The 24,532-nt window shown below is 45.8% G+C and overlaps 1 protein-coding gene and 1 pseudogene across 3 annotated transcripts in view; one reads left to right on the top strand and one right to left on the bottom strand.

The window, feature by feature from the left end:
- PI4KA (phosphatidylinositol 4-kinase alpha) overlaps positions 1-24,532 on the top strand; it is a 144,196-nt gene that overhangs the window by 19,701 nt on the left and 99,963 nt on the right. For all 3 annotated transcript variants that reach the window (XM_051826728.2, XM_051826727.2, XM_051826729.2), the window contains exons 2-7: positions 9,237-9,353; positions 12,236-12,329; positions 14,729-14,817; positions 19,514-19,586; positions 20,458-20,717; positions 21,117-21,183. In XM_051826728.2, coding sequence (XP_051682688.2) covers positions 9,237-9,353; positions 12,236-12,329; positions 14,729-14,817; positions 19,514-19,586; positions 20,458-20,717; positions 21,117-21,183 — 700 coding nt within the window. The remainder of the gene's footprint in view (positions 1-9,236; positions 9,354-12,235; positions 12,330-14,728; positions 14,818-19,513; positions 19,587-20,457; positions 20,718-21,116; positions 21,184-24,532) is intronic.
- LOC100342995 (small ribosomal subunit protein bS21m pseudogene) lies at positions 2,382-4,166 on the bottom strand (annotated as a pseudogene).

Here is a 24,532-nt window from a genome sequence, read left to right as displayed (position 1 = left end):
ATGGGCGCCGGTTCAAGTCTGGGCTGCTCCACTTCTGATCCAGCTCTCTGCTATGGCCTGGGAAAGCAGTAGAAGATGGCCCAAGTCCTTGGGCCCCTGCACCCGCATTGGAGACCTGGAAGAAGCTCCTGGCTTCTGATCGGCGCAGCTCTGGCCATTGCAGCCAACTGTGGAGTGAACCAGCGGATTGAAGACCCCTTTCTTTCTTTCTCTCTCTCTCTCTCTCTCTCTCTCTCTCTCTCTCTCTGCCTCTCCCTTCCTGTGTAACTTTGACTTGCAAATAAATAAATAAATATTTAAAAAATATATTAAAAAAGGAAATTTAAAAAAATTTACCATTTTAATTTTTTTGATTCTAAAGTTATCAATTTTCTTTATTGAGCATATAAAAATACAGAATAGAATAAACAAAATAAAAGTTGCCTGTAATCTAATTGGTTGTGTTTCTGTCTTTTTTATAGGCAATTCAGACTTTTGTTTTGGTTGATACTCTATGAACAGTTAATATTAGTTCCCTATTGCTATTGAAACAAATTACCTTAAATTTAGTGGATTAGGAGAACATGAATTTGTGGTTTCATGGTTCTGTAGATTGGAAGCCCAGCGCAGGTCTCCCTCGACTAGACTCGAGGTGATGGTGGCTGGGCTGTGTTCCCGAGACTCCAGAGGAGAACCCAGTTCCAGGCCCTTCCCAGCTGCTGGAGGCTGCTCATGTGCCTCGGTTCATGGCCCCTTCCTCTGTCTCCAGTGGCAGCAAGAGTGCGCCAAGTCCTCACAGCAGATCACTCTGATCCCCTCTTCTGCCTCCCTCTTCTACTAAAAAAAATTTTTTTTCTTGTTATTGTTTTTACTTTTACTTTATTTGAAAGAGAGACAGGGCGCCACGGCTCACTAGGCTAATCCTCTGCCTGCGGTGCCGGCACCCCTGGTTCTAGTCCTGGTTGGGGCGCCAGATTCTGTCCCGGTTGCTCCTCTTCCAGGACAGCTCTCTGCTGTGGCCCGGGAGTGCAGTGGAGGATGGCCCAAGTGCTTGGGCCCTGCACCCCATGGGAGACCAGGATAAGTACCTGGCTCCTGGCTTCGGATCAGCGCAGTGTGCCAGCCGCAGCAGCCGTTGGGGGGTGAACCAACGGCAAAAGGAAGACCTTTCTTTCTGTCTCTCTCTCTCACTGTCCACTCTGCCTGTCAAAAAAAAAAAAAAAAACAACAACAAAAAAAAAAACAAAAAAACCAGACAGACAGATGGGGATGTGGGAGGGAGAGAACTTCAATCTGCTGGTCCACTCCCCAAAGTGGGACTGGGCCAGCCAGAGCTCGCAGCCAAGAACTCAGTCCAGGTCTTTCATACCGGTGGCAGGAACCCAAGTACTTGGGCCGTTGTCTGCCATCTCCCAGGGTGTGCATTAGCAGGAAGCTGGATTTCTGAATTCTCATGCATAGTTTTCACTTACCTGTCTTTTTAGTTGAAAGAACTGGGAGGGAGGTCTGAAGTCAGAGCAGCACAGAGATCCTCCCCCTCCCCTGCCCCCCAGGCGTTTGAGGCAGAGGGGCTAGACTCTGGCATTCTAGAGGAGAGAAGGTCCCTCTGCTTGGTGTGGGCAGTAAAGTTTGAACACGTTGATAATGCTGAATTCCTATCCTGGAGTATGGTTAGAGCTGGCCATCGTGAGTATTAAGTTTCCAGAAGGAATCCACCAACCCCCTCCAAAACAAAAACAAACAAAAAAACATACAAAGGAACAAGCAAACAAACCCACCCCAGAACACCTACCCTGAGAGAGGAAGTTCTTTCTCAGGCTTTGTGTAAAGAAGGAGGCTTTTGAGTTAGCCTTTGGCCTCTGGGGCAGGTGCCAAGAGGGCCTGGTGATACCCTCGAGGTAGGTCAGGATTTGAGAGGAGACCCGGCAGCACTGATCTGAGTGAGGTCTGGGTGGAAACTGAGAATGGCGATCAAGGGCCCACAGACATGGGTGTGTCTGGCATGTGCAGCACCCTTGTCCATGATGTAGAAGATGGGCACCTAAAGTTTTTTTTTTTTTTTTTTTTTAAGATTTATTTATTTCTTTGAAAGGCAGAGTTACTGAGAGAGGATGAGAGACAGAGAGATACTGATATCTTCCATCTGCTAGTTCACTCCCCACATGGCCACAGTAGCCAAGGCTGGGCCAGGCCAGTGCCAGGAGCCAAGAGCTTCATCCAGGTCTCACATGTGAGTACTGCTGGGATGCCAGTGTGATGGCAGCACTGTTATACCATCACAAAACACACCGAACACTGGAGTAAGGGAAAGGGTTTATTGGAGAAAATCTAGCAGACCGGAGGGAAGGGTTGAAGAGGGAAAAAGGGAGAGAAGGAGAGTATAAGAGAGACAGAGAGGAGAGGAGCTAGCGAGGAGAGAAGTGAGAGACGAGAGGAGCCAAGAGAGCCAGGTGTTCAGGAACAGGCCCTTTTAAAACTTTGCCGCAGGGGGGCAGTGAAGCAGGAGCAGCGAATCCTATTAGGATGGGGGAGGAGCTTGATACCAGTGGTTGGGCCATGTGGCCACCTGGCTTTCAGCAATGGCCGTGGGAGCCAGGGCATAGGATGTAGATCAGGGATGTAGACTGCGCCATAGATAAGACTGCACCATTTTCCTAACAAGCACTGCAGGTGGCAGCCTAACACAGTGAGCCACAGCTCCAGCCCCTGAAGATGGGTTTTGCCCTTAAGGAGTTGCCAGTTGGGTGGAGAGACCTGTGGAGGTGGTAGTAACTGAAGCACTGACAGTGAAGTGGCTGATAGAGCCCTTCAGATATTTGAGTACAGCAATTGTGTTTGCATCTAACCATGGTCTCCAGGCTGAACCTTCCTTTAATCACTCCTTGCATGGAATGTTTTAGATCCCTCATGTCCTCGGTGTCCATCTTTGAACACTTTCTGTTTGGGCAAAAAGATGACTAAAGTTGTCTTGCCTTCACTGCCCTATTCTGTCCAGCACCAAACCTTCCAAAGCATGTCCTGAGCTGATCTTTTTCTGCCTGTGTTCTGATCACTGTCATCCTTGCCTTCACTACTGCAGGCTCTCCTGACCCGTCGTCTGATTGCACTGTGGTTCTCCAAAATCTGAGTTCTCCATGGCAGCCAGGGAGATTCCTCTAAACCTCAGTTCTAAACTCGAGTGGCTAAGACCTCAAGGGAAGCCAGAGACACTGGCTATTAAAATATGATCCAGGCCCCCAACCCTGCTGGCAGGACCCTGTAGGAACTGTGCTGATCTAAATTTCTAGGGAAAATCTTCATCCCTTTACACAGCCAAGCAGATACAGCCCTTACATAATGTCTTCAAGTGAGGACCTGAGGGCACCATTTGTCACACATAGTTTATCCTGACTGCCTGTTGATCTGTGTTAGCTATTTGGTCCTGTCCAGAGGAAAAAAACTAACTACCCATACCTTTAAGACAGGAGGTTGTTTTCTACCTTGGAGTGTTTTCTACCTGTGGAAGTTAAGCCTCGTAGCTCCCAGGTTCTTGAGAAAGACATGCCTTGGTCATAAACTGGCAAAACACTATCCAGTCTTCAAAAAGATCACATACAGAGATTTGAAAAAGCTCACGGAAAATATGTACTGTGGAAAAATTAGTTTTTACACCAAAATAAACATCTTTTAATTCTGTTTTCCATTAACTTTAAAAATATTTTTTTAATATTCTTTAAAAATGTTTTTAAAAATTTAAATATTCTTTAAAAATATTTTTTTCTTGTGTGGGGGTGATTGAGTTTATTGTAGATAAAGGTAAGAGAAAATGGGGTTTGAGAAAGGTGAGACGTGGAGGCACAAATTGCATGAAGGGTTCATCCTGGGCCTTCTGGCCACAAGCCTCAGCAGCCCTGCCGTGGATCCGCTCGATTCTTTCGCATCAAGAAGTGGATCTTTCGAGTCATTTCCATGCTATAGATGCGCCTGCAGGTTCCATAACTTTCCCGCTGTCGCCGGCGGCAAGGCTTCTCATCGTATCGCCGTCGCTTAATGTCCTCAGTGAGCCCGTCCACAGTGAGGATCCTGTTTAGGGTCCTGTATGCGCCTTCCACATTTCCATCCTGCACCATCACAGTCCTGGCGATGAACTTCAGATGTTTCGCCATGACCTTACATTTAACTCCTCGCTTTGCTGGACCCAGCGCCCTCGGACCTAAAAATATTTTTTAAAAATTCTTTACTTATTTAAGAGATACAGAAAGAGCTCCCATCTGCTGGTTTGCTCCCCAAACCCCTGCAATGGCCTTGGCAGGGTGGGGTTGGGAGCAAGCTAAGTGAAGTCAGAAACTCAATCTGGGTCTCCCAGACAGGTGGCAGGAACCTAATACTTGAGCTGCCGCTTTGACCACCACCTCCAAGGACCAGCATTTGCAGGAGACAGGTAATGGACTGGGACATTCAGACATGGGATATTGGTGTCTTAACCACTAGGCAAAATGCCCACCCTCCATGAACTTTTGGAAGTATCCTTGTACATTTCAAAGAAAGGAGAAAGTATCTACAATTAGAATTTTTCTAAAGCGAAAGGAGAAAGGGAAAACCAGGAGCTGGGAATTCAATCCAAATCTCCCATGCGAGTGTCAGGAGCCCAGTTTCTTGAGCAGTGACTCCTGCCTTCCAGGGTCTGGATTAGCAGGAAGCTACAGCCAGGAACAGAAGCTGAGCATCAGACTGAGGCACTCCAGTACAGGATGCTAAGTGAAACACCAGCCGAGAATTAAACCTCTTGTTTTAATTTTTATTTGTTCTTATACTATCACATCTCTGATATTCGTCTGATTTGTTTGTCCCATAGACTCAGAGCAGGCGCCCTCTTCATAGTTCTTGTTTACTCTGTGTTTGCGGTGCCTGTGGCAGAACCTGTCGTGAAATAGGTGCCCAGTAAATAGTAAATGAAAGAATGAAATCCTTATTGACTTGGTGGACTTTTGTGTAAGCCATCCGAAGGGTACCACTGAAGAACAGTCACAGAAAATACTTGTCACATGCTGCTGAGTAGTGACTAGAGGTAGTGGCTGTGCCTTTGTGCCAGGCACAGTATCTCCTTCCGCCTCATGAACGCTGCTGTATAGCCAGAGAAGCTGAGGCTTACCATGTCACTCCAGCAAATCTGTGCCAGTGCAAGGATGTGATTCAAGGTGTAATTCCAAAGTCCATGTACATTTCATTCCACTGGAAGTTGACAATATTAGATTTGCTTACACTTGTATACAACAGAAAAACAAACTATGCCTCCAGAGAAATCGCTAGGTAAAATTGACTAGCCTTATTAATAATTTTTAATATTAATATTTGGAGGGTTCTTGCTGTCTATTCAGATAAGAATTCTGAATATCAGCTCAAATAAACCAGGTAACATGGTAAGGTTTTAGCATTTATTCAGTAAAAGAAATACATAGAAAAGTGAGGGCTTTATTTAGGGGAGGAAGAAGTCTAGAATTGTAAGTTGGGTCCATACCGGGCAGAGAGCTGGCCGGGAGCCATGTGGAGCAAAGTGTGCGATTAGGAGCAGGCACAGGTAGCTCAGTGCGAGCAGGAAAGTAGAGGCAGAGAGGTGGCCAAAAGGCTGCTTGGCTGAAGGTGTGGGACAACAAGCCGGGTGGGGGGTGGGGGTGGGAGGATGGCAGTCCAGGCCTTTTATTCATTTCCAAAGGGGACTGGTTGCATAATTGATTGGCAGGTGGGTGTACAGGTAAGGTCAGGTAGGTGCATGAGATCTCAAAAGGGGGCAGGACGAAGGTGTGGTCTCTAGCTCACAGATCTAATCAACTTAATTCTCTCTGCCTGCCTATATCATAGAGACAGGGAAAACAGAGCAAAAATATTTTAAAATTTAAGTGTATGTGTTTAGCATGTGGGACTTTTGGTAAATTATCTTTTCTGTACACACTTTCCATGTTTAATAATGACATGGTGATTATTTTTTCAAGCTTATGTAAAGAGCTTTATTTTTGGTTCTAATTATCCTGATAATTTTCTCTTTTTTTTTCCCCCAGAAGCCTTTTATTTAAGGTATACAAACTTCATACATTTCATAAATACAACTTTAGGAACTTTAGGAACTTAGGGTTTCTTCCCACCATATCTGCCCTCCCACCTGCAATCCTACCCTTCTTCCTCCTCCCTCTACTATTCCCATTCTTATTTTTTACTAAGATCTATTTTCAGTTAACCTTATGCTCATAAGATTAACTATACTAAGTAAAGAGTTCAGCAAATAGTATGAAAAAAAGCTGTTCCTCAACAGTCGAGACAAGGGCTGTTCGAAGTCATCACATCTTAAAGCGTCAATTTCACTTCTATAGATTACCTTTTAGGTGCTGTGTTAGTTGCCGCAGTTAAGGGGGAGAACATATGGTATTTGTCATTTAGAGACTGGCTTATTTAACTAAGTATGATGTTTTCCAGTTTAATCCATTTTGTTGCAAATGACAGGATTTCATTTTTTTTTTTTTTTTACTTCTTTGTAGTATTCCATGGTATACATATCCCATCGTTTCTTTATCCAGCCTTCAGTTGATGGACATTTGGGTTGATTCCATATCTTAGCTATTATAGACTGAGCTGTAATAAACATGGGAGTAGAGATAACTCTTTCATGTGCTGATTTCATTTCCCATGGTTCAATTTCTGGGAGTGGGATGGCTGGGTTGTACGTTAGGTCTACATTCAGATTTCTGAGGTATATCCATGCTGTCTTCCATAGTGGCTGTACCAGTTTACATTCCCACCGATGGTGGATTAGGGTACCTTTTCCCCCACATCCTTGCTAGCATTTATTATTTGTTGATTTCTGTCTGAGAGCCTTTTTTTTTTTTTCAAATTTTACTGCAAAGAAGGTGCAGCTGGTCTCTGCAGAGAGTGGTCGATCTCACTGAAGCTGACCTTCCGCGGGCTGAGTGTGAGCCCCTCTGTCCACTGGGCTGTGGGGGCCCAGGCCGTACGGGAGATGGGTAGTTCCTCTTGCTCCATGGCCCCTGAAGCAAGTCAAGACTCCACCTCGGGCTCCGCTGTCCTTCCTTGGGCTTGGATTCATGGTGTCTGAGAGCCATTCTAATGGGGCTGAGGTGAAACCTCATTGTGGTTTTGATTGCATTTTGCTGATGGCTAGTGATTCTGAGCATTTTTTTCATGTGTCTGTTGGCCATTTGGATTTTCTCTTTTGAAAAATGCCTATTTAAGTGTTTTGCCCATTTCTTAACTAGGTGGGCTGTTTCGTTGTTGAGTTTCTTGATCGCTTTATATATTCTGGTTATTATTAATCCTTTATCAATTGCATAGTTTGCAAGTAATTTCTCCCATTCTGTTGGTTGCCTTGTGCTGATCTTGATGAGTTTCTGAGTCTCCAATCGGTCTTCTAGCACGTGCACTTCCCTGTCCAGGTATGTGGCTTTGTGTGTCTCCTGTGTGCTGGAGCAGGGTAGTGATGAAGTATTGCACAAGACTGGGCAAAGGTCACAGACTTCAACAGGGCCCCATATTCTTCCCTCTGTTTTGATGTTGAGTCGCTAATCAGCATTCTTTGAGTCTCACTGACTCATTCTTGTGATTCCATCTTCTTTCAGTTTCCTATTTACAGTTTATTTTGAGAGGTTTTATTATTCCTGTCAAGATAGAGCATGATTCACTGATGAGCACTTTGAAAGATGCTAGAGTTCCGGAAATCATCACTCTATTGTTGTCCGTGCATGGCTCTTTGTTTCTTGTTTTCCTGCATTCACTGATGGTGAAGTTCATTCCCCTTGATGGAGGAACATGAGAAAAGTAGAAATTTAGTACTTCTGTTCATCTCCTGTCTTTTACTCTGTGCCTTGTTAGCTAAGTATTTAATCATAAAAGTACAATCTTTCTACTTATGTATATTTTAAATTTAATTTGTTGGATATTTTTCTTGATTACGTAAATAATATTTTCCATGAAACATATTTTGCAAAACATACAAAAACATTTTATAGAAAGTTATACCAGCGGGTGGGCATTTTGCCTAGGAGTTAGGGTATCAGTTAACATACATGCACCCCAAATCAGAATACCTGGGTTTAGTACCCTGCTCTAGCTCCTGACTGTCGTTTCCTGTTAATGGAGACCCTGATAATGGCTTAAGTAATTGGGTTCCTGTCATCCGTGTGAGACACTCAGATTGAATTCCCAGATCTCAGCTTTGGCCTGGCCCAGTGTGGGCTTTTACAGGCAGTTGGGGAGTGTGATCTCTTTCTACCTCTCAATAAATATAATTTTTAAAAAGATTTATTTTATTATTTATATGAAAACCAGAGTTACACAGAGAGAGAAGAGGCAGAGAGAGAGAGAGGTCTTCTATCCACTGGTTCACTCCCCAATTAGCCGCAACAGCCATAGCTGGGCCAATCTGGAGCCAGAAGCCAGGAGCTTCTTCCAGGTCTCCCACGCAGGTGCAGGGGCCAAGGACTTAGGCCATCTTCTACTGCTTTCCCAGGCCACAGCAGAGAGCTGGATTGGAAGTGGAGCAGCAAGGACTCGAACCAGTGCTCATTTGGGATGCCGGCAGTGCAGGCGGTGGCTTTACCGGCCCCAATAAATATAATTTTTAAAAAAGATTTCTGTATTTACTTGAAAGAATTAGAGATTTATTTGAAAGAATTAGAGAAACAGAAAGTGAGATATTTCTATCTGCTGGTTCACTCTCCAGATGGCTGCAAAGGCCTTGGTGGCTGGGGAGGCCAAAGCCAGGAGCTTCATTCAGGTCTCCCATGTGAGTGGTAGGAGCCCAGCTACTTGGGCCGTCTTCCCCTGCTTTTCCCATGCCATTAGCAGGAAGCTGGATCATAAGTGGAGCAACCACAACAGGAACCCATGCACGTATTGGGTATAGGTATAGCAGGCAGCAGCTTTATCCATTGTGCCACATCACTGGGCCCAAATACAAATTTTTTAGAAAAAAGTAAACCACTGGTCACATTGCTTCTCAGAGCTATTAACATTTGATGCACATTTGATGTATGTGTCATTTCAACCCTCAGCCCATACACATACACTCTCCTGAGAGTGTATGTGTTGTTGGGGTGGGTGGGTATATGATCATTTCAACACCCGGACTTGTTCTTTATTAGATCTTTTAATTGAAAAAAAGTGACTTACTGATTTTATGCACTGATTGAGCTTTTATGGCACTGGTTTATTCTGAATATGGTTTTATATATTTTTAAGCTCTTTTTTTTTTTTTTTACCTCATTTTCTAGGTCCAAAAGCTGCTTTGCATGTGCCCAGTAGACTTCCATGGAATCTTCCAGCTGGATGAAAGACGGAGAGATGCAGTGATTGCACTGGGCATTTTTCTCATCGAGTCTGATCTTCAGGTAAATCTTTACTGTAATTAAAAGTTTCTGCAGTGTAAAAGGGGGTATATAATAAGCATTTAAATTCATGTCTGATTCTGTTTGCCTGAAGCAATACTAAAAAATGCATCTGACCAACCCTAATCAAAGTGGATGAAACAGGTGGGAATGAAACTTCTTAATGTGGATCTTCTTAAGAAATGGTTTTCCTGAACTGTGTGAACATACTATGTGTTGTTAAAGATTTATTTATTTATTTGAAAGGCAGAGTTACAGAGGCACAGAGAGAGAGAGAGAGAGAGGTCTTTCATCCTCTGGTTCACTCCCCAGATGGCCGCAATGGCTGGAGCTGTGCTGATCCGAAACCAGGAGATTCTTCTGGGTCTCCCACACAGGTGCAGGGGCCCAAGGACTTGGGCCATCTTCCGCTGCTTTCCTTGGCCATAGCAGAGAGCTGGATTGGAAGTTGAGCAGTTGGGACTCAAACTGGAGCCCATATGGAGTGCTGGCACTGCAGGTGGCAGCTTTACACACTACACTACAGCGCCGACCACTTCAGTAGGGTTTTAAAAACCAGCCTTGTGACTTGAACAAAAATGGTGTGAACATTTTTTAAATGTATTATCAAAGCTGATTGAAGCAAATGATTGAGCATTGACTGTAAGATCTTTTATTTATTTACTTATCTGGATACTTTTTATGGTGTAAAATAACATTGATTTACATAATTTTTTTTTTTTTTTAATTTTTGACAGGCAGAGTGGACAGTGAGAGAGAGACAGAGAGAGAAAGGTCTTCCTTTGCCGTTGGTTCACCCTCCAATGGCCGCCGCTGCAGCCGGCGCACCGCGCTGATCCGATGGCAGGAGCCAGGATCCAGGTGCTTTTCCTGGTCTCCCATGGGGTGCAGGGCCCAAGCACCTGGGCCATCCTCCACTGCACTCCCTGGCCATAGCAGAGAGCTGGCCTGGAAGAGGGGCAACCGGGACAGAATCCGGCGCCCCAACCGGGTCTAGAACCCGGTGTGCCGGCGCCGCAAGGTGGAGGATTAGCCTATTGAGCCATGGCGCCGGCTTTGATTTACATAATTTATGTCTAGGACATAACTACTTTCTTTAGAACAAGACAGTTTACTAGAAATAGATAAATTTTTTGATCATAGGCTTCTTTTTTTCCTTAAAGATTTATTTATTTTTTATTTTTAAAGATATTTATTTATTTATTTATTTATTTGAAAGAGTTACAGAGAGGAGAGGTAGGGAGAGAGAGAGAGAGGTCCTCAATCCTCTGATTCACTCCCCAGTTGGCCATAATGCCTGGAGCTGTGCCGATCCGATGCCAGGAACCAGGAGCTTCTTCCAGTTCTCCCATGTAGGTGCAGGGGCCAAGGACTTGGGCCATCTTCTACTGCTTTCCCAGGCCATAGCAGAGATCCGGACTGGAAGTGGAGCAGCCGAGTCTCGAACTGGCAACCATATGGGATGCTGGCGCTTCAGGCCAGGGCATTGACCCACTGAGCCACAGTGCCAGCCCCTTAAAGATTTGTTTAGTTATTTGAAAATCAGGGTTACAGAGAGCGCGATCTTCCACTTGCTGGTTTACTCCCCAGATGGCTGCAGTGGCTACTGCTGCAATGGCCGAAGCCAGGAGCTTCATCTGGGTCTCCCACGTGGGTGACAGGGACCCTGACACATGGGCCATCTTCTGCTTTTCCAGGCCATTAGCAGGGAGCTGGACTGGAAGTGGAGAAGCTGGGACACAAAATGGTAGCTGTATGGGATGCTGGTGTCACAGGTGGCAGCTTTACCCTCTCTGCCACAATGCCAGCCCTTTCTCCAGACTTCTGGTGGAGCTCCCTGCTAATGTGCCTGGGAGGCAGTGGATGACGGCCCAAGTATGTGGATCCCTGCTACCCACAAAGGAGACTGACATGGAGTTCCAAGCTCCTGACTTCAGCATGGCCCAGTCCTGGCTATTGGAGGCATTTGGAGAGTGAACCAGTAGATGGAACTTTTCTTGCTCACTGGATCACTCTCCCTCCCTCTCTCCTGCTTTTCCTCCCTCTCTTCCTTCCTGTCTCCATATCACTCAACCTCTCAAATAAATAAACCCTTAAAAGAAGAAAAAGGAAAAGGATAGAAGACGAGGGACATGAACAACACAAGGCATCACCAAGTTGAGAAGCATGTGGCTGAGCTTCTCTCCTGTCCTGAGGATCTTATCCCATGGATCATGGGGCCAACGTTGTGGCAAAGCAAGTTAAGCCTCCACCTGGGATGCCAGCATCTCATATGGGTGCCAGTTCGTGTCCTGGCTGCTCCACTTCTTATCCAGCTCCCTGTTAATGCTCCTGGAAAAACAGCGGAAGGTGGTTCAACTACTTGGGCCCCTGGCATCCCACATGGGAGACCCAGATGAAGATTCCAGCTCCTGGCCATTTGGGGAGTGAACTAGTGGGTGGAAGATCTGTCTCTGTCTCTCCTCTCTGTAACTGTGCCTTCCAAATAAATCTTTAAAAAAGAAGTTCATGTGTCTTATGGCTATGAATGAGTTTGTGGCTCTCTGAACCTGTCACTGAAGGCAATTTTGAGTGTGCGTGCACGCCTATCTTCTAGAGAGGCCCTCAGGGGGCCCTGCGCAGCCAGGTAGATGGACATTCACCTCCAGGGGGCAGGTTTGAGCCTTCTCTTAGGCCCTTGTGGTACAGACTGAACTCATAGCCTGTGGGCTGTGCTGTGTGGAAGCTGGAGGGGAGTGGCGCCATTTGAACTGACATGTGCCCTATATTATCCCTGGAGAATCTTTGGGGTATTAGGACGTGGATGTGCTTTGCATTTGACTTAATGTATGCTAAAAAAAAATACCACCAATCACTTATTTTTTTCTCTCTTTTTTTTTTAACAGCACAAAGATTGTGTGGTACCTTACCTTCTTCGGCTTCTCAAAGGTCTTCCAAAAGTGTATTGGGTAGAAGAAAGCACAGCTCGGAAAGGCAGAGGTAATTTTATCTGTTTTCCCTGAATGCAAGGAAAAGCCGTGTGTGCTCAGTGTGTGTGGGGATCCGGTTCTTTATGCCGGCCCGTCTGATGGGATGCTTCTAGCTCAGTGTGTGTGGGGATCCGGTTCTTTATGCTAGCCCGTCTGATGGGATGCTGCTAGCTCTTCCCACTGCTGGCTGTGGGACAGCGGCCTGCCTGTGGCAGTCACTGTGGTTTGGAACGCGTGGGTGAGGGCAGCTGGGCAGGCTGGCTGCCATTGCCCTCTTCTGGGAGTGAGAGAGAACTCTGAGTCCTGAAGGAACCTTTTTCATGTCTCACTGGCCAGAACTGGCCATTTGCCCGTCCTACTCAATCAGTGGAAACCCAGGTAGAGGAGCCCAAGCACTTCGGCCAGCTTCTACTGCTTTCCCAGGCCATAAGCTGGGAGCTGGGTGGGAAGAGGAACAGCTGGGACACGAACCACCATCCATATGGGATGCCAGCGCCATAGGTGGAAGCTTAACCTATTTATGCCACAGCACTGGCCCAACTTTTCACTTTTTAATTATAAGGCAGTGTAGCCTTGCTTTTTTTTTTTTTTTTTTTTTTTAAGATTTATATAATTATTTGACAGAGTTACATAGAGAGAGGGAGGGGCAGAGAGGGAGATCTTCCATCCAGTGGTTCACTCCCTAGATGGCCACAACAGCTGCGGCTGGGCCAGGCTGAAGCCAGGAGCCAGAAGTCTCCTCTGGGTCTCCTACATGGGTGGCTGGGACCTAAGTACTTGGACTATCTTCTGCTGCTTTCCCAGGTTCATTGGCAGGGAGCTGGATCTGAAGTGGAACAGCTGGAACTCAAACCAGAAGCCAACGTTGCAAGCAACAGCTCAGCCTGCTGTGCCTTAACACTGGCCCCAGTAGCTTAGCTTTTAAACTTTGGAACAGTTGTACTCAAAGTGTTGTCCCTGGGCCAGCAGCATCAGCATCACCTGGGAACCTGTCAGAAATGGAAATTCTCAGTTGCTATATCAGAGCCATACTCTTGTCTTTGAGTCAGTATTAAGAATTGTTGACATTTTAAAGAAAACATTTACTTATTTGAAAGGCAGAGTTACAGAGAAGGAGAGGCAGAGAGAGAGAGAGAGAGAGAGAGAGACACTTCCATCTTCTGGTTTACTCCCCAGATGGCTGCAACAGTCGGAGCTGCCCTGATCCAAAGCCAGGAGCCAGAAGCTTCTGGGTCTCCCATATGGGTGCAGGGGCCCAAGAACTTGGGCCATCTTCTGCTGCTTCTCAGACCATAGCAGAGAGCTGGATCAGAAGTGGAACAATGGGGACTCAAACCGACGCCCATATAGAATGCCAACACTGCAGGCAGTGGCTTTGCCACAGTGCCAGCCCCTTGATGACATTCTTAATCATGACTGTACCAAGTGGCAGTGGTTCTAGCATCTGAACGTGCGCCTGATCGAGGTGCTGCACAGCCTTTGGTCCTTTATTTACAGCACTCTGCTCCCTCGTAGGTTAGTGTGTGCTCCTAAGAATCTCCCTGCTAGGAGGCATAGCAACAGAGGGTCAAATAATCTTGTGGGGGCCCAGTGTTGTGGAGCAGTGAGTTAAGTCATCACTTGAGACACTGGCTTCCCATATCAAGGTCCTGCTTCCAGTCCCAGCTGCCCTTCTTCTGAACCAAATTCCTGCTAATGTGCTTGGAAAGGAAGCAGAAAATGGCCCAAGTACTTGGGCCCCTGCCACCCACGTGGAAGGTGAGGAGTTCCTGGCTCCTGGTTTTGGCTTGGCCCTGATCTGACTGTTGTAGCCATTTGGAGAGTGAGCCAGCAGATGAGCGATCTCTCTCTTGCCTTCTCTCCCTCTCCTTCTCTCTCTTCAACTTATTCTTTCTTTCCTTCTCCTTCTCCTCTGTTGCTCTGCCTTTCAAATAAATAAATCTTAAAAAGAAATTATGTGGGGAACAAAGCAAAGTTTTGGTAGCTCTTAGGATTTTTCCTCTACCAAAACAAGGAGGAAAGAACATATAAAGAAAAAAATTTTTTTTCAATTTAAAGTGGTACTACATTTTGGACAACTTCCGTGCCTGGTCTCTTATACTGTCAAGACTGGTTTCTCACTTTTATTTAGGTAGGGAATAAAAGAGAATCTGTCATATTGAGAGGCTCTACAATCTCAAATTGTACATTGGCTCAGGAAACGTTTAAGTTTCTTGAACCAAAACACACACGTAAGGAAAAGGTTAAATGTATATTTCTCAGCAAGTGCATTGGGCGCATATGTGTTCCTTTCAACGAGGGTGGCCACTGTGAAGTGATCCATTGGCAGGCCCCGTGGGAGAGGGCGCCTGTGTGACTGTGGCTGGTGTCTGGTTTCTGCCGATCTGACTTCTGTCTTTACGTCTCCAGGTGCCCTCCCGGTTGCAGAGAGCTTCAGCTTTTGCCTGGTGACTTTGCTGTCTGATGTGGCTTATAGGGACCCTTGTCTTAGAGATGAGGTAAGTGTGGTTTTCCCATTTCTGTTAGGTAGAAGAGAGCTCCAGAATGATGAAAAGAGTTTTTTTAAAACAAGAAAGCCTAAGTGTGATTGGATTGTTTATGTTGTTTTTATTTTATATTTTTAGCAACTGATCTAAGAAGTGTTTAATTCTTTCTTGCAGTACTTTTCAGGATCTGATTAGTCTTCTCTCTTCCTACTTTCCTGAAAGCCCTGTGAGGAAGGCAGGGGATTGCAGTCATTCATAACAGATAATTTTTTTTCCTTTCTCATTTTTTGATTAAGATTTCGTACTACTTTTTAAAAATTTTTGATTAATATGTAATACTTGTTCATTTTTGTGAGACATTACTTTTTTATTTTTGAGTAACATGTAATATTTGTTCATTTTTGTGGGGTGCAGTACAATGTTTCTTTTTTATTTTTCTTTTTTAAAGATTTTATTTATTTATTTGAGAGGTAGAGTTACAGAGAGAGAGAGAGAGAGAGACAGAGAGAAAGGTCTTACTTCCGTTGGTTCACTCCCCAAATGGCCACAACAGCCGAACTGTGCCGATCAGAAGCCAGGAGCTTCTTCCTAGTCTCTCATGCGGGTGTAGGGGCCCAAGGGTTTGGGCCATCTTCTACTGCTTTCCCAGGCCATAGCAGAGAGCTGGATTGGAAGAGGGGCAGCCAGGACTAGAAGCGGCACCTGAATAAGATGCCGGCACTGCAGGCATAGGATTAACCTACTGTTCTGTGGAGCTGGCCCTGCAGTGCAATATTTCAGCACATACATACAGTGTACACAGTGTAAACTGATCAGATCAGGCAATTAGCTTTTCCATTTCCTTTTCTACATGAGAACTTTGAGAGAGCTGAAGCTTTTACCTTTGAGGGCCCAGACCCTTGTAGTTTAATTAATTAATGTATTATTTCAATTTTACTTGGAAGGAAGAGAGTCAGAAATCTTTTTTCTGCTGGTTCACTCCCCAAATGCCCACAAAAGGCCAGGAGCATGGAACTCCATCCAGGTATCCCATGTGGGTGGCAGGGACCTAAGTACCTGAGCCATCACCTGTGCCTTCCAGGTGTCTGTTAGCAGGAAGCTGGAATTGTAAGTGGAGCCAGGACTTGAGCCCAGGTACTCTGATATGGAATGTGGGCATCCCAGGCGATGCCTTAACCACTGTGCCATATGCCCACCCCATTTTAGTTTAGATAATTTTGTTAGAAATGTTACCTGTATTTCATACTTCCCTCCTTTTTTAAGATTTATTTATTTATTTGAAAGGCAGAGTTAGAGGGAGGGAGAGGCAGAGAGAGATCTTCTATCTATTAGTTCACTCCCCAAATGGCCATAATGGCAGAGGCTGGGCCAGGCCAAAGCCAGGAGCCAAGAACTTCATCCTGGTCTCCCATTTGGGTGGCAGGGGTCCAAGCACTTGGGTCATCATCCACTGCCTTCCCAGGTGCATTAGTAGGAAGCTAGATCAGAAGTGGAGCAGCCAGGACTTGAACCAGCGCTCATATGGATGTTGTAGGCAGTGCCCTTACCTGCTGTGCCATAACACTGGCCCCTCCGCCCTGTTTTTAAGCTTTATTTTATTTATTTGAAAGACAGAGTTACAGAGAGACAGAGACAGAGACAGAGAGAGAGAGAGAGAAAGAGGTAGATCTATATATAGAGAGAGATCTTCCATTTGCTGATTCACTCCCCAAATGGGCACAGCGGCTGGGGCTAGGCCAGGCTGAAGCCAGGAGCCAGGAGCTTCATCCAGGTATCCTATGTGAGTGCAGGAGCCCAAGCATTTGGGCCAGATTCATTAGCAGGGAGCCGGATTAGAAGCAGAGCAACTGGGACTTGAACTGGGGCCTATATGGGATGCTGGCATTACCTGTTAATCCAGGAAGGCTGGCTCCCCTTCCTTTCTTTTTTAAACAAAGATTATGACCATAATTTAAACTTCTAAAAATCAGATTTATCATTTAGAAAATCAGATTTTATTATTTTTAAATTTTTTTATTTATTTACATTTTACTTGAAAGCCAGAAAAAGATAGACAAACAAGTATTTTCTATGTCTTGGTTCACTCCTCAAATGCCTACAATAGCCAAGGCTGTGCCAGACTGAAGCTGGGAGCCATACCACCTAGGTCTCCCTTGTGGGTGCCAGGGACCCAGGGACTTGAGCCATTACCTACTACCTCTCAGGTGTTCATTAGCCGGAAGCTGGAATCTAGAGCAGCCAGGATTCAAACCCAGGCATTCCAGTATGGGATGTGAGTGTCCCAAGTGGTGTGTTAATTGCCTGCCTTGAAGTCAGAGTTGTTATGCTGCTATTCTCAGGTCCTGCCATGGAGTGCCTGGTTGTTTACCTATGTGTTTAATGTCCCAGCTGGTGATGTCTTTTGAGTTTCTTCTAATTTAGGTTCCTCATTTGCCTGTAGGTTGGCTAAAGAGATAATTAGATGTTAGAATCAACACTGCACTGATGAAATGACTTTAATATATGAAATGAGAAAAGTAATAGCTTAAGTATCCTGATCTGAAAATCTGAAATCCCCAATGCTCCAAAATCTGAAATGCATTGTTCCTCAACTTTGTACCACAAGTGGAAAATTCTACAGCTGACCTCATGATGGGTCACAGTCAAAATGCAGGTGTATTAGAATTTTATATAAAATTACCTTCTTTCTGTGTGTATAAGGTGTATGTGAAACAAACGGTAAATTTCATGTTAGACTTGAGTCCCATCTCCAGGATATCTCATGCATTTGCAGATATTCCAAAATTCAAAACACTTGTCCCAAGCATTTCAACCTGCATCGTGTTTTAGGTCTTCATTGGCTATTCAACATTATTTAACATTAGGAAAGTATAATAAATCTGACTTGATTTGGATAAAGCATGTTAGATCAACTTCATTTTCTTATTTGCTCAATTTTTCTAAGGCTGCTGGTTGAAAGAATTGAGGTGAATGTAGTCTAGTTGATCTTCATGAAGGCTTTGGAAGACAAGTACCTTTCCTGACATCCAGGACCAAATTGTGTGGGCTGAGTGCCAAAATGATTTGTGGGGTTTTGGGAACTGCTTGAATTGCCATACCAAAGGATGACAGGTGAGGTGTGGGCCTACCAGGAGCCTCTGGGGGCCTGCCTCCTGCAATTGGAACAAAGCAAGCCCATGCTGAAGTGAAGATCTAGAAGGCACACAACTGGGAATTGAAGACTGGTCTAGTGAGCTAAACCTCATACCATCATGAGCTTTCATAGGGATAAATGAAAAGTAAAAAATACCAACAACATAAGTAGCTGCATAGCTTCGGAGCAACGTGTGTGAAGAGGATTTAAGGGTTTTATTTACCTGTAAGCTGTTTGAGTGTTTACTGAAAAACTAATGGTCAAGCTATGTGTCAGTCTGGAATGTGTGAGAAGTGTGGCAGTTTCTTGGGTGAGTTCCAGCATCCCCGGGATCCTTCTTATATCCTGGGCTCCACATGTCCAGACAGATGTAGAACAGACTGGTTTCTACAGTAGAATCAGAAGCAGTAAATCCACATTGCAAAGAACTTATGATTATTAGAAAGAAGGTTTGAAAGAACTGGGAGGCCGGCACCACGGCTCAATAGGCTAATCCTCCACCTTGCGGCGCCGGCACACCGGGTTCTAGTCCCGGTCGGGGCACCGGATTCTGTCCCAGTTGCCCCTCTTCCAGGCCAGCTCTCTGCTGTGGCCCGGGAGTACAGGGGAGGATGGCCCAGGTGCTTGGGCCCTGCACCCCATGGGAGACCAGGAGAAGCACCTGGCTCCTGCCTTTGGATCAGCATGGTGTGCTGGCCGTGGCGGGCATTGGAGGGTGAACCAACGGCAAAGGAAGACCTTTTTCTCTGTCTCTCTCTCTCACTGTCCACTCTGCCTGTCAAAAAAAAAAAAAAAAAATTAACTAGGAGTGTGGTGGAATGAGGTGAAAAGTTCATGCCAAGATGGCCGCTGACAACAGAAACTGCCTGGCAACAGTCCGTGATTGGATGGCTTCGGAAACCACATGACAACAGAGCCTGACTGACGGCAGGCCGTGATTGCATGGTTTCAGAAACTGCTTGGCGACAAGAGCCTGACTGGCAACAGGCTGTGATTGGATGGCTTTGGAAACTGCTTAGCAACAGGCTGTGATTGGTTTGGGCATAGACCGCCCCTTGACTGGATTGGCTGGTCTTGGCTATATAAGCTGTTGTACCAACTGAAATAAAGGAGTCTGCGGGCTGCTCGCCTCAGGCCTGCTTTCACCCGACTCCCGACTCCCGGAGTCTGTCTGGTGACTCCACGCATATTGCCCCCACCACGCTCCTCCTCTCAGAAATGAATCCACTGCTACATTGTTGAGAAATCAACTGCAACATCGGGGTGTTTAACCATGAAAAGAGATTTGGGGACCTGCTGCAAGGGGCTGCTGTGTCTGACTCCCTGGAGGACAGTGCTGGCCAGTATTAGGAGGACCCTGTGCCAGCCCAGAGAGGGAGGCTTCCTGTCCCCAAGAGCCGATGGGGTGACCACTTGGCACAGTTGTTGTGGAGAAATGTATCAGATATGGGGTTGGTCAGGATAATGCCTAAAGTTCCTTCTGATTCTAAGTTAGTTCTGTGATATTTATAAATTTTTGTGATATTTAGGTGTTTTCTGTTTTTTTTTGTTTGTTTGTTTGTTTGTTTATTATAGATTTTGGAGGCACTTTTACAGGTTTTACATGTTCTTTTGGGAATGTGCCAGGCCTTGGAGATTCAAGAAAAAGGTATGATTCCAGATTTAAGCCTTAAGGCTTAATTTTTTTAAATTTAATGTTTATTTAAGAGGCAGGAAGAAAGAGAGAGAGAAATCCCATCTGCTAGTTCACTCCCCAAGTGCCTGTAATGGCTGGGGCCGGAGCCTGGAGCACATTCCAAGTCTGTCGTGGGGTGGCAGGAACCCATATACCTGAGCCGTCACCTGAGCATTAACAGAAAGCTGGAGTCAGGAGTCTGCACTGAGACTCACTCGGACTGATATGAGACATGGTCATCTTCAACCAGGCCAAATGCATGCTCTCTATAGCTTTTTAAGTGTTGGGGTTCTTCTGTTCTTCAGTGCCTATATGTGTTCCTGATTGTAGAAAACTTTTCAATAGTAGGTGGCTCCAGTTGTGTGTTAGTAGATTCAGAGCTCATACAAGGTCATGAGCACAGCTCTACTACCTAAAATCTGGGTGACCTTGGATCAGTAACTTCACTCTTTCTTCACTTACCACATGTGTGGTCAGAGTTGACCTCCAGAAGTCACTTTTCCTATGGTGTAAGGCTGCTAATGTGACCCTAAGAAGTCTAAGTACATTAATTAGGTAATGGACCTGATACGTGACCTAGCTGTTATTGATTTGTGTGTACCATGACTAGGTCAAGACTTTCCAAGGAGAGCAGCTAGCTGTGTGGGGTAGACACTTAGTCTGAAGTTGTTGTTAATGACAGGTTGAAAATACCACATCACCTTGGGAGTTAAAGCTCTTATTGTGGCTTATTCTGAGCCTTCCTATTTTTAGTGGTGAAATGTTAGTACATTACAAGTTGGTACAGTAGGGGTCTCTTACAGGTGACTTTCTCATATTGTAACATTCTCACTTGACCTTCTAGAATACCTTTGCAAGTATGCAATACCCTGCCTGATAGGAATCTCACGAGCGTTTGGACGCTACAGCAACACGGACGAGTCTCTCCTCTCAAAGCTCTTTCCCAAAGTCCCTCCTCACTCCCTCCGTGTCCCAGAAGAGCTCGAAGGTGTCCGGAGGCGTTCCTTCAATGACTTCCGCTCCATCCTCCCCAGCAATCTGCTGACTGTCTGTCAGGAGGGAACCCTGAAGAGAAAAACCAGCAGTGTGTCTAGCATCTCCCAGGTGAGGCTGCACTCCTGGGAGAAGACCTCAACCGTGCTCGTGCGAAGAGCAGCCCACTTCTGTGTAGTTTGAGGAAACTGAAGAAACACAGAAGGTTCTCTTCAGAATTCACTTTAATTCAAAGGCTCACTTTGAACTTTTTAAGATCCACAAGTGATGTTGTAGCTGTGAAGTATCTGCTTCATAGCATTTGGGTGCCAAAGTCTATTCTAAGTGGGAAATCTTGGTGCCCTTAAGAAGTACCTAATTGACTCATGGAGAAAAGGTGAAAGTGCAGAACACTGAGAAGAGTGCAGCTCAGTAGTAAAGTATAAAATGCATGACTGGACACAGAAAATTTTTCAGTACAGTAGGTGGTAGCCAGTGTGCAATCTGATCTCTGCTGTGTCTGTGTTTCAGGTCAGCCCCGAGCGTGGCATGCCCCCTCCCGGCTCGCCTGGAGGATCCGCCTTTCACTACTTTGAAGGTGGGTCTCCCCTCCCTGCCCGGAGTCTTGACCCAGCACTCGCATAGCAAGTGCACAGTGACTTCTTGTGATGCTGAAGATCTCTACGCTTTGTGGATCTAGAATGGCGAGCTTTTGGAAAGCACTTATCTTCTGTGTTCATTTAAATTTCTTAAAATGTAGTTTTCAGTTATTTTCTGTAGTGACAAAAGTGCAGAAAGTAGCCTCCAGACCTTCATATGCCTGCTATCAGAGTTTCCGTACATTAACTTGTGAAAGCAGTGGTTTTCAGGTAGAGGTGCTAATACTGTGTACTTCGTAAAGGGTCATTAAGTATGTAGATACGATTAAATAACACAGTAATCCTACAGTAGTAGGTTTTTATTGAGCTTTGCTGTTCATAAAGTGCTTTTGCATAGTTTCCTGGGTTTGATCCGTGTGGCCACCCTGTGATCCTATGCATGTTAAAATTACTTCGACTCTATCCTGGAGGGTAGGCCAGATTGAGTGGTAGTGCCTGGGAAGCCAGGACTCCGTGCTTCGTTCTGCAGTCCTTTCTGTTTCTGGATGATGTTCATTGCCGGAAGAGCACGGTTCAAGATGGTCTTCACAGTTCTGAGGAGAATTTTTAAAATAGGGGGAGTGTCTGAGCTTAGATAAATCTGGTAGCTTTGTATGCACTGCCTCTCACTCGGTTTATATGTTAGAATATAAGGATGAATTTAACCACTCAGAATCCCACCTCTCCGAGAGAACTACTCGTCCAAGTGTAGAACACAGTTAATGTCAACCACAGACTGAAAATGTCATTAGGCATATGACGGTTACGTGTGGACTGTACATACATACGCTTCAGACGTCTTTTCCTTTATTTTTTAAGGATGTAAACTTTAAATTTGTGTTTATTTGATAGGCAGACACATACACGCACATATACCCAGCACCCATCTGCTGGTTCATTCCCCAAATGGCCTCAATGGCCAAGTCTGGGCCAGGCTGAAGCCAGGAGCTTGGAAGTCAATCCAGATTTCCCATGTGGGTAACAAGAACCCGAGTACTTGAGCCATCTCCTATTGCCTCCCCAGGTGCATATCAGCAGGAAGCTGAAATCAGGAGTGAGGCTGGACTCGAACCTAAGCACACCAGTGTTTTTACTGTGAGGCCAAACACCCATCCTTGGACTTACTTTTCTTCTCATTATTCCCTAACCAGTACAGGGTAACTATTTATGTAGCATTTATATTGTATTAGGTATTATAAGTAACCTAGAAATGATTTAAGGTAGATGAAGGATGTGCATGGGTTATATGCAAATAATATGCCATTCTAAGTAAGGGACTTGAGCATCCATCAATTTTGGTATCTGAGGGAGGTCTCAGAACCAGTCACTGTCTATTGCTCCAGGCTCTTAGAACTCCTTTGCCACCTGCCTGCTGTTGGGGTATGTGAGCACAACCATGAGCAAGCTGACAGCTTCTCTTTCCCTGGCAAGCCACTCTTCATCCACCTTCAGGGTCAAGGGCCCCATCCATAGCAGCTGCCCTCCTTAAGTGCACCCAGTAAATGGCCAGATCGGCTCACACTCAGAGGCGGCTGTCTGTGTCAGCCCCGTGTGTCCCCTTCAGCAGATCCAGCCACCGTCCGGTCTGTGGTGGTGATGGAGGGCTGCGTGCCTGCCCTCTGAAGTGCATCACATTGGAGCTGTAAGCACTGCTCCTTCTGTATTTGCTCACATGCCTTAAAAAGATTTAAATGATTTTTGTATTTTAATTTTAATTTTTTAAAGATTTAGTTATGTATTTGAAAGGCAGAGTTACTGAGAGGGAGAAAGGGAGACAGAGAGATCTTCCATTTGCTCTTTCACTCCCCAGATGGCTACAATGGCTAGGGGTGGGCCAGGCTGAAGCCAGAGGCCAGGAATTTCATCCAGGCCTTCCATGTGGGTGTAGGAGCCCAAGCACTTGGGCCATCTCCCGCTGCTTTCCCAGGAGCATTAGCAGGGAGCCAGATCACAAGCGAAGCAGCTGGGCCGATATGGGATCCTGGCACTGCAGGTGATGGCTTAACCCACTGCGCCATAGTGTCAACCCCAAGAATTATTTTTTAAAGCAAAAAATATAATCGTTTACTTAAAAAAATATTTATTTATTTATTTGAAAGGCAGAGTTACAGAGAGGCAAAGCCAGAGGCAGAGAGAGAGAGAGAGAGAGAGAGAGAGGTATTCCATCTATTCCATCTACTGGTTCACTCCCCAGATGGATGCAATGGCCAGGGCTGGGTCATGCTGAAGCCAGGAGCTAGGAGCTTCTTCCATGTCTCCCATGTGGGTGCAGGGGCCCAAGGACTTGAGTCATCCTCTACTGCTTTCCCAGGCACATCAGTAGGGAGCTGGATCAGAAGTGGAGCAGCTGAGACTCGAACCAGTGTCCATATGGGATGCTGCCATGGTTGGAGCTGGGCCAATCTGAAGCCAGGAACCAGGAGCCAGGAGCAGCCAGTTCTCACACTGGCACCCATGTGGGATACTGGCACTGTAGGCAGCAGCTTTACCAGCTATGCCACTGTACCAGTCCCAGTGCTGTCATCCCATATGGGTGCTGGTTCTAGTCCTGGCTGCTTCTGTTCCAAGCCAGCTCTCTGCTATGGCCTGGGAAATCAGTAGAAGATGGCCCATGTGCTTCAGCCCCTGCACCCGTGTGGGAGACCTAGAAGAAGCTCCCGGCTCCTGGTTTTGGATCAGCCCAGCTCCGGCTGTCGCTGCCATTTGAGGAGTGAACCAATGGAAGGAAGACCTCTCGCTATGTCTCTCCCTCTCACTGTCTGTAACTTCACCTCTCAAATAAATAAATAAAATGTTTTTTAAAAAATTTATTTATTTGAGAGGTAGAGAGACAGAGAAAGAGAATTGCTGTCCACTGATTGAGTCCCTATTTGCCTACAACGACCAAGGCTGGAGCTGGGAGCCAAGAACACAGAGATACTTAGATTGCAGGAACCTAATTACTTGAACCCATCATTGCTGCTTCCCAGAGTCTGCGTCAGCAGGAAGCTGGAGTCAGGAACCAGAGCTGAACATCAAATCCAGGCGCTCAGGTTGGGAGGCAGGTCACCCACATGGGAGACCTGGAAGAAGCTGCTGGCTCCTGGCTTCAGCGTGGACCAGCTCTGGCCATTGCAGCCATTAGCTGTTAGGCCGAATGCCTGAGCTGCCACCTACACTGTTTAAGCTGGCTCTTCTCTCCACCCTGCATTTGTTCCCTCCCTCAGTGGCCGTTTCTCAGGCTGGCCTTTCAGGGTGCCAGCTCCTCATATTGCAGTCCGCCCCTTCTGTTGTAAGCTGCTGATGTGTGGCCATCATTGGTGAGGTTGG

This window comes from Oryctolagus cuniculus, chromosome 21, assembly GCF_964237555.1.
Source record: "Oryctolagus cuniculus chromosome 21, mOryCun1.1, whole genome shotgun sequence".
NCBI classification, from domain to species: domain Eukaryota; kingdom Metazoa; phylum Chordata; class Mammalia; order Lagomorpha; family Leporidae; genus Oryctolagus; species Oryctolagus cuniculus.
This window is presented reverse-complemented; position numbering and strand designations above follow the sequence as displayed.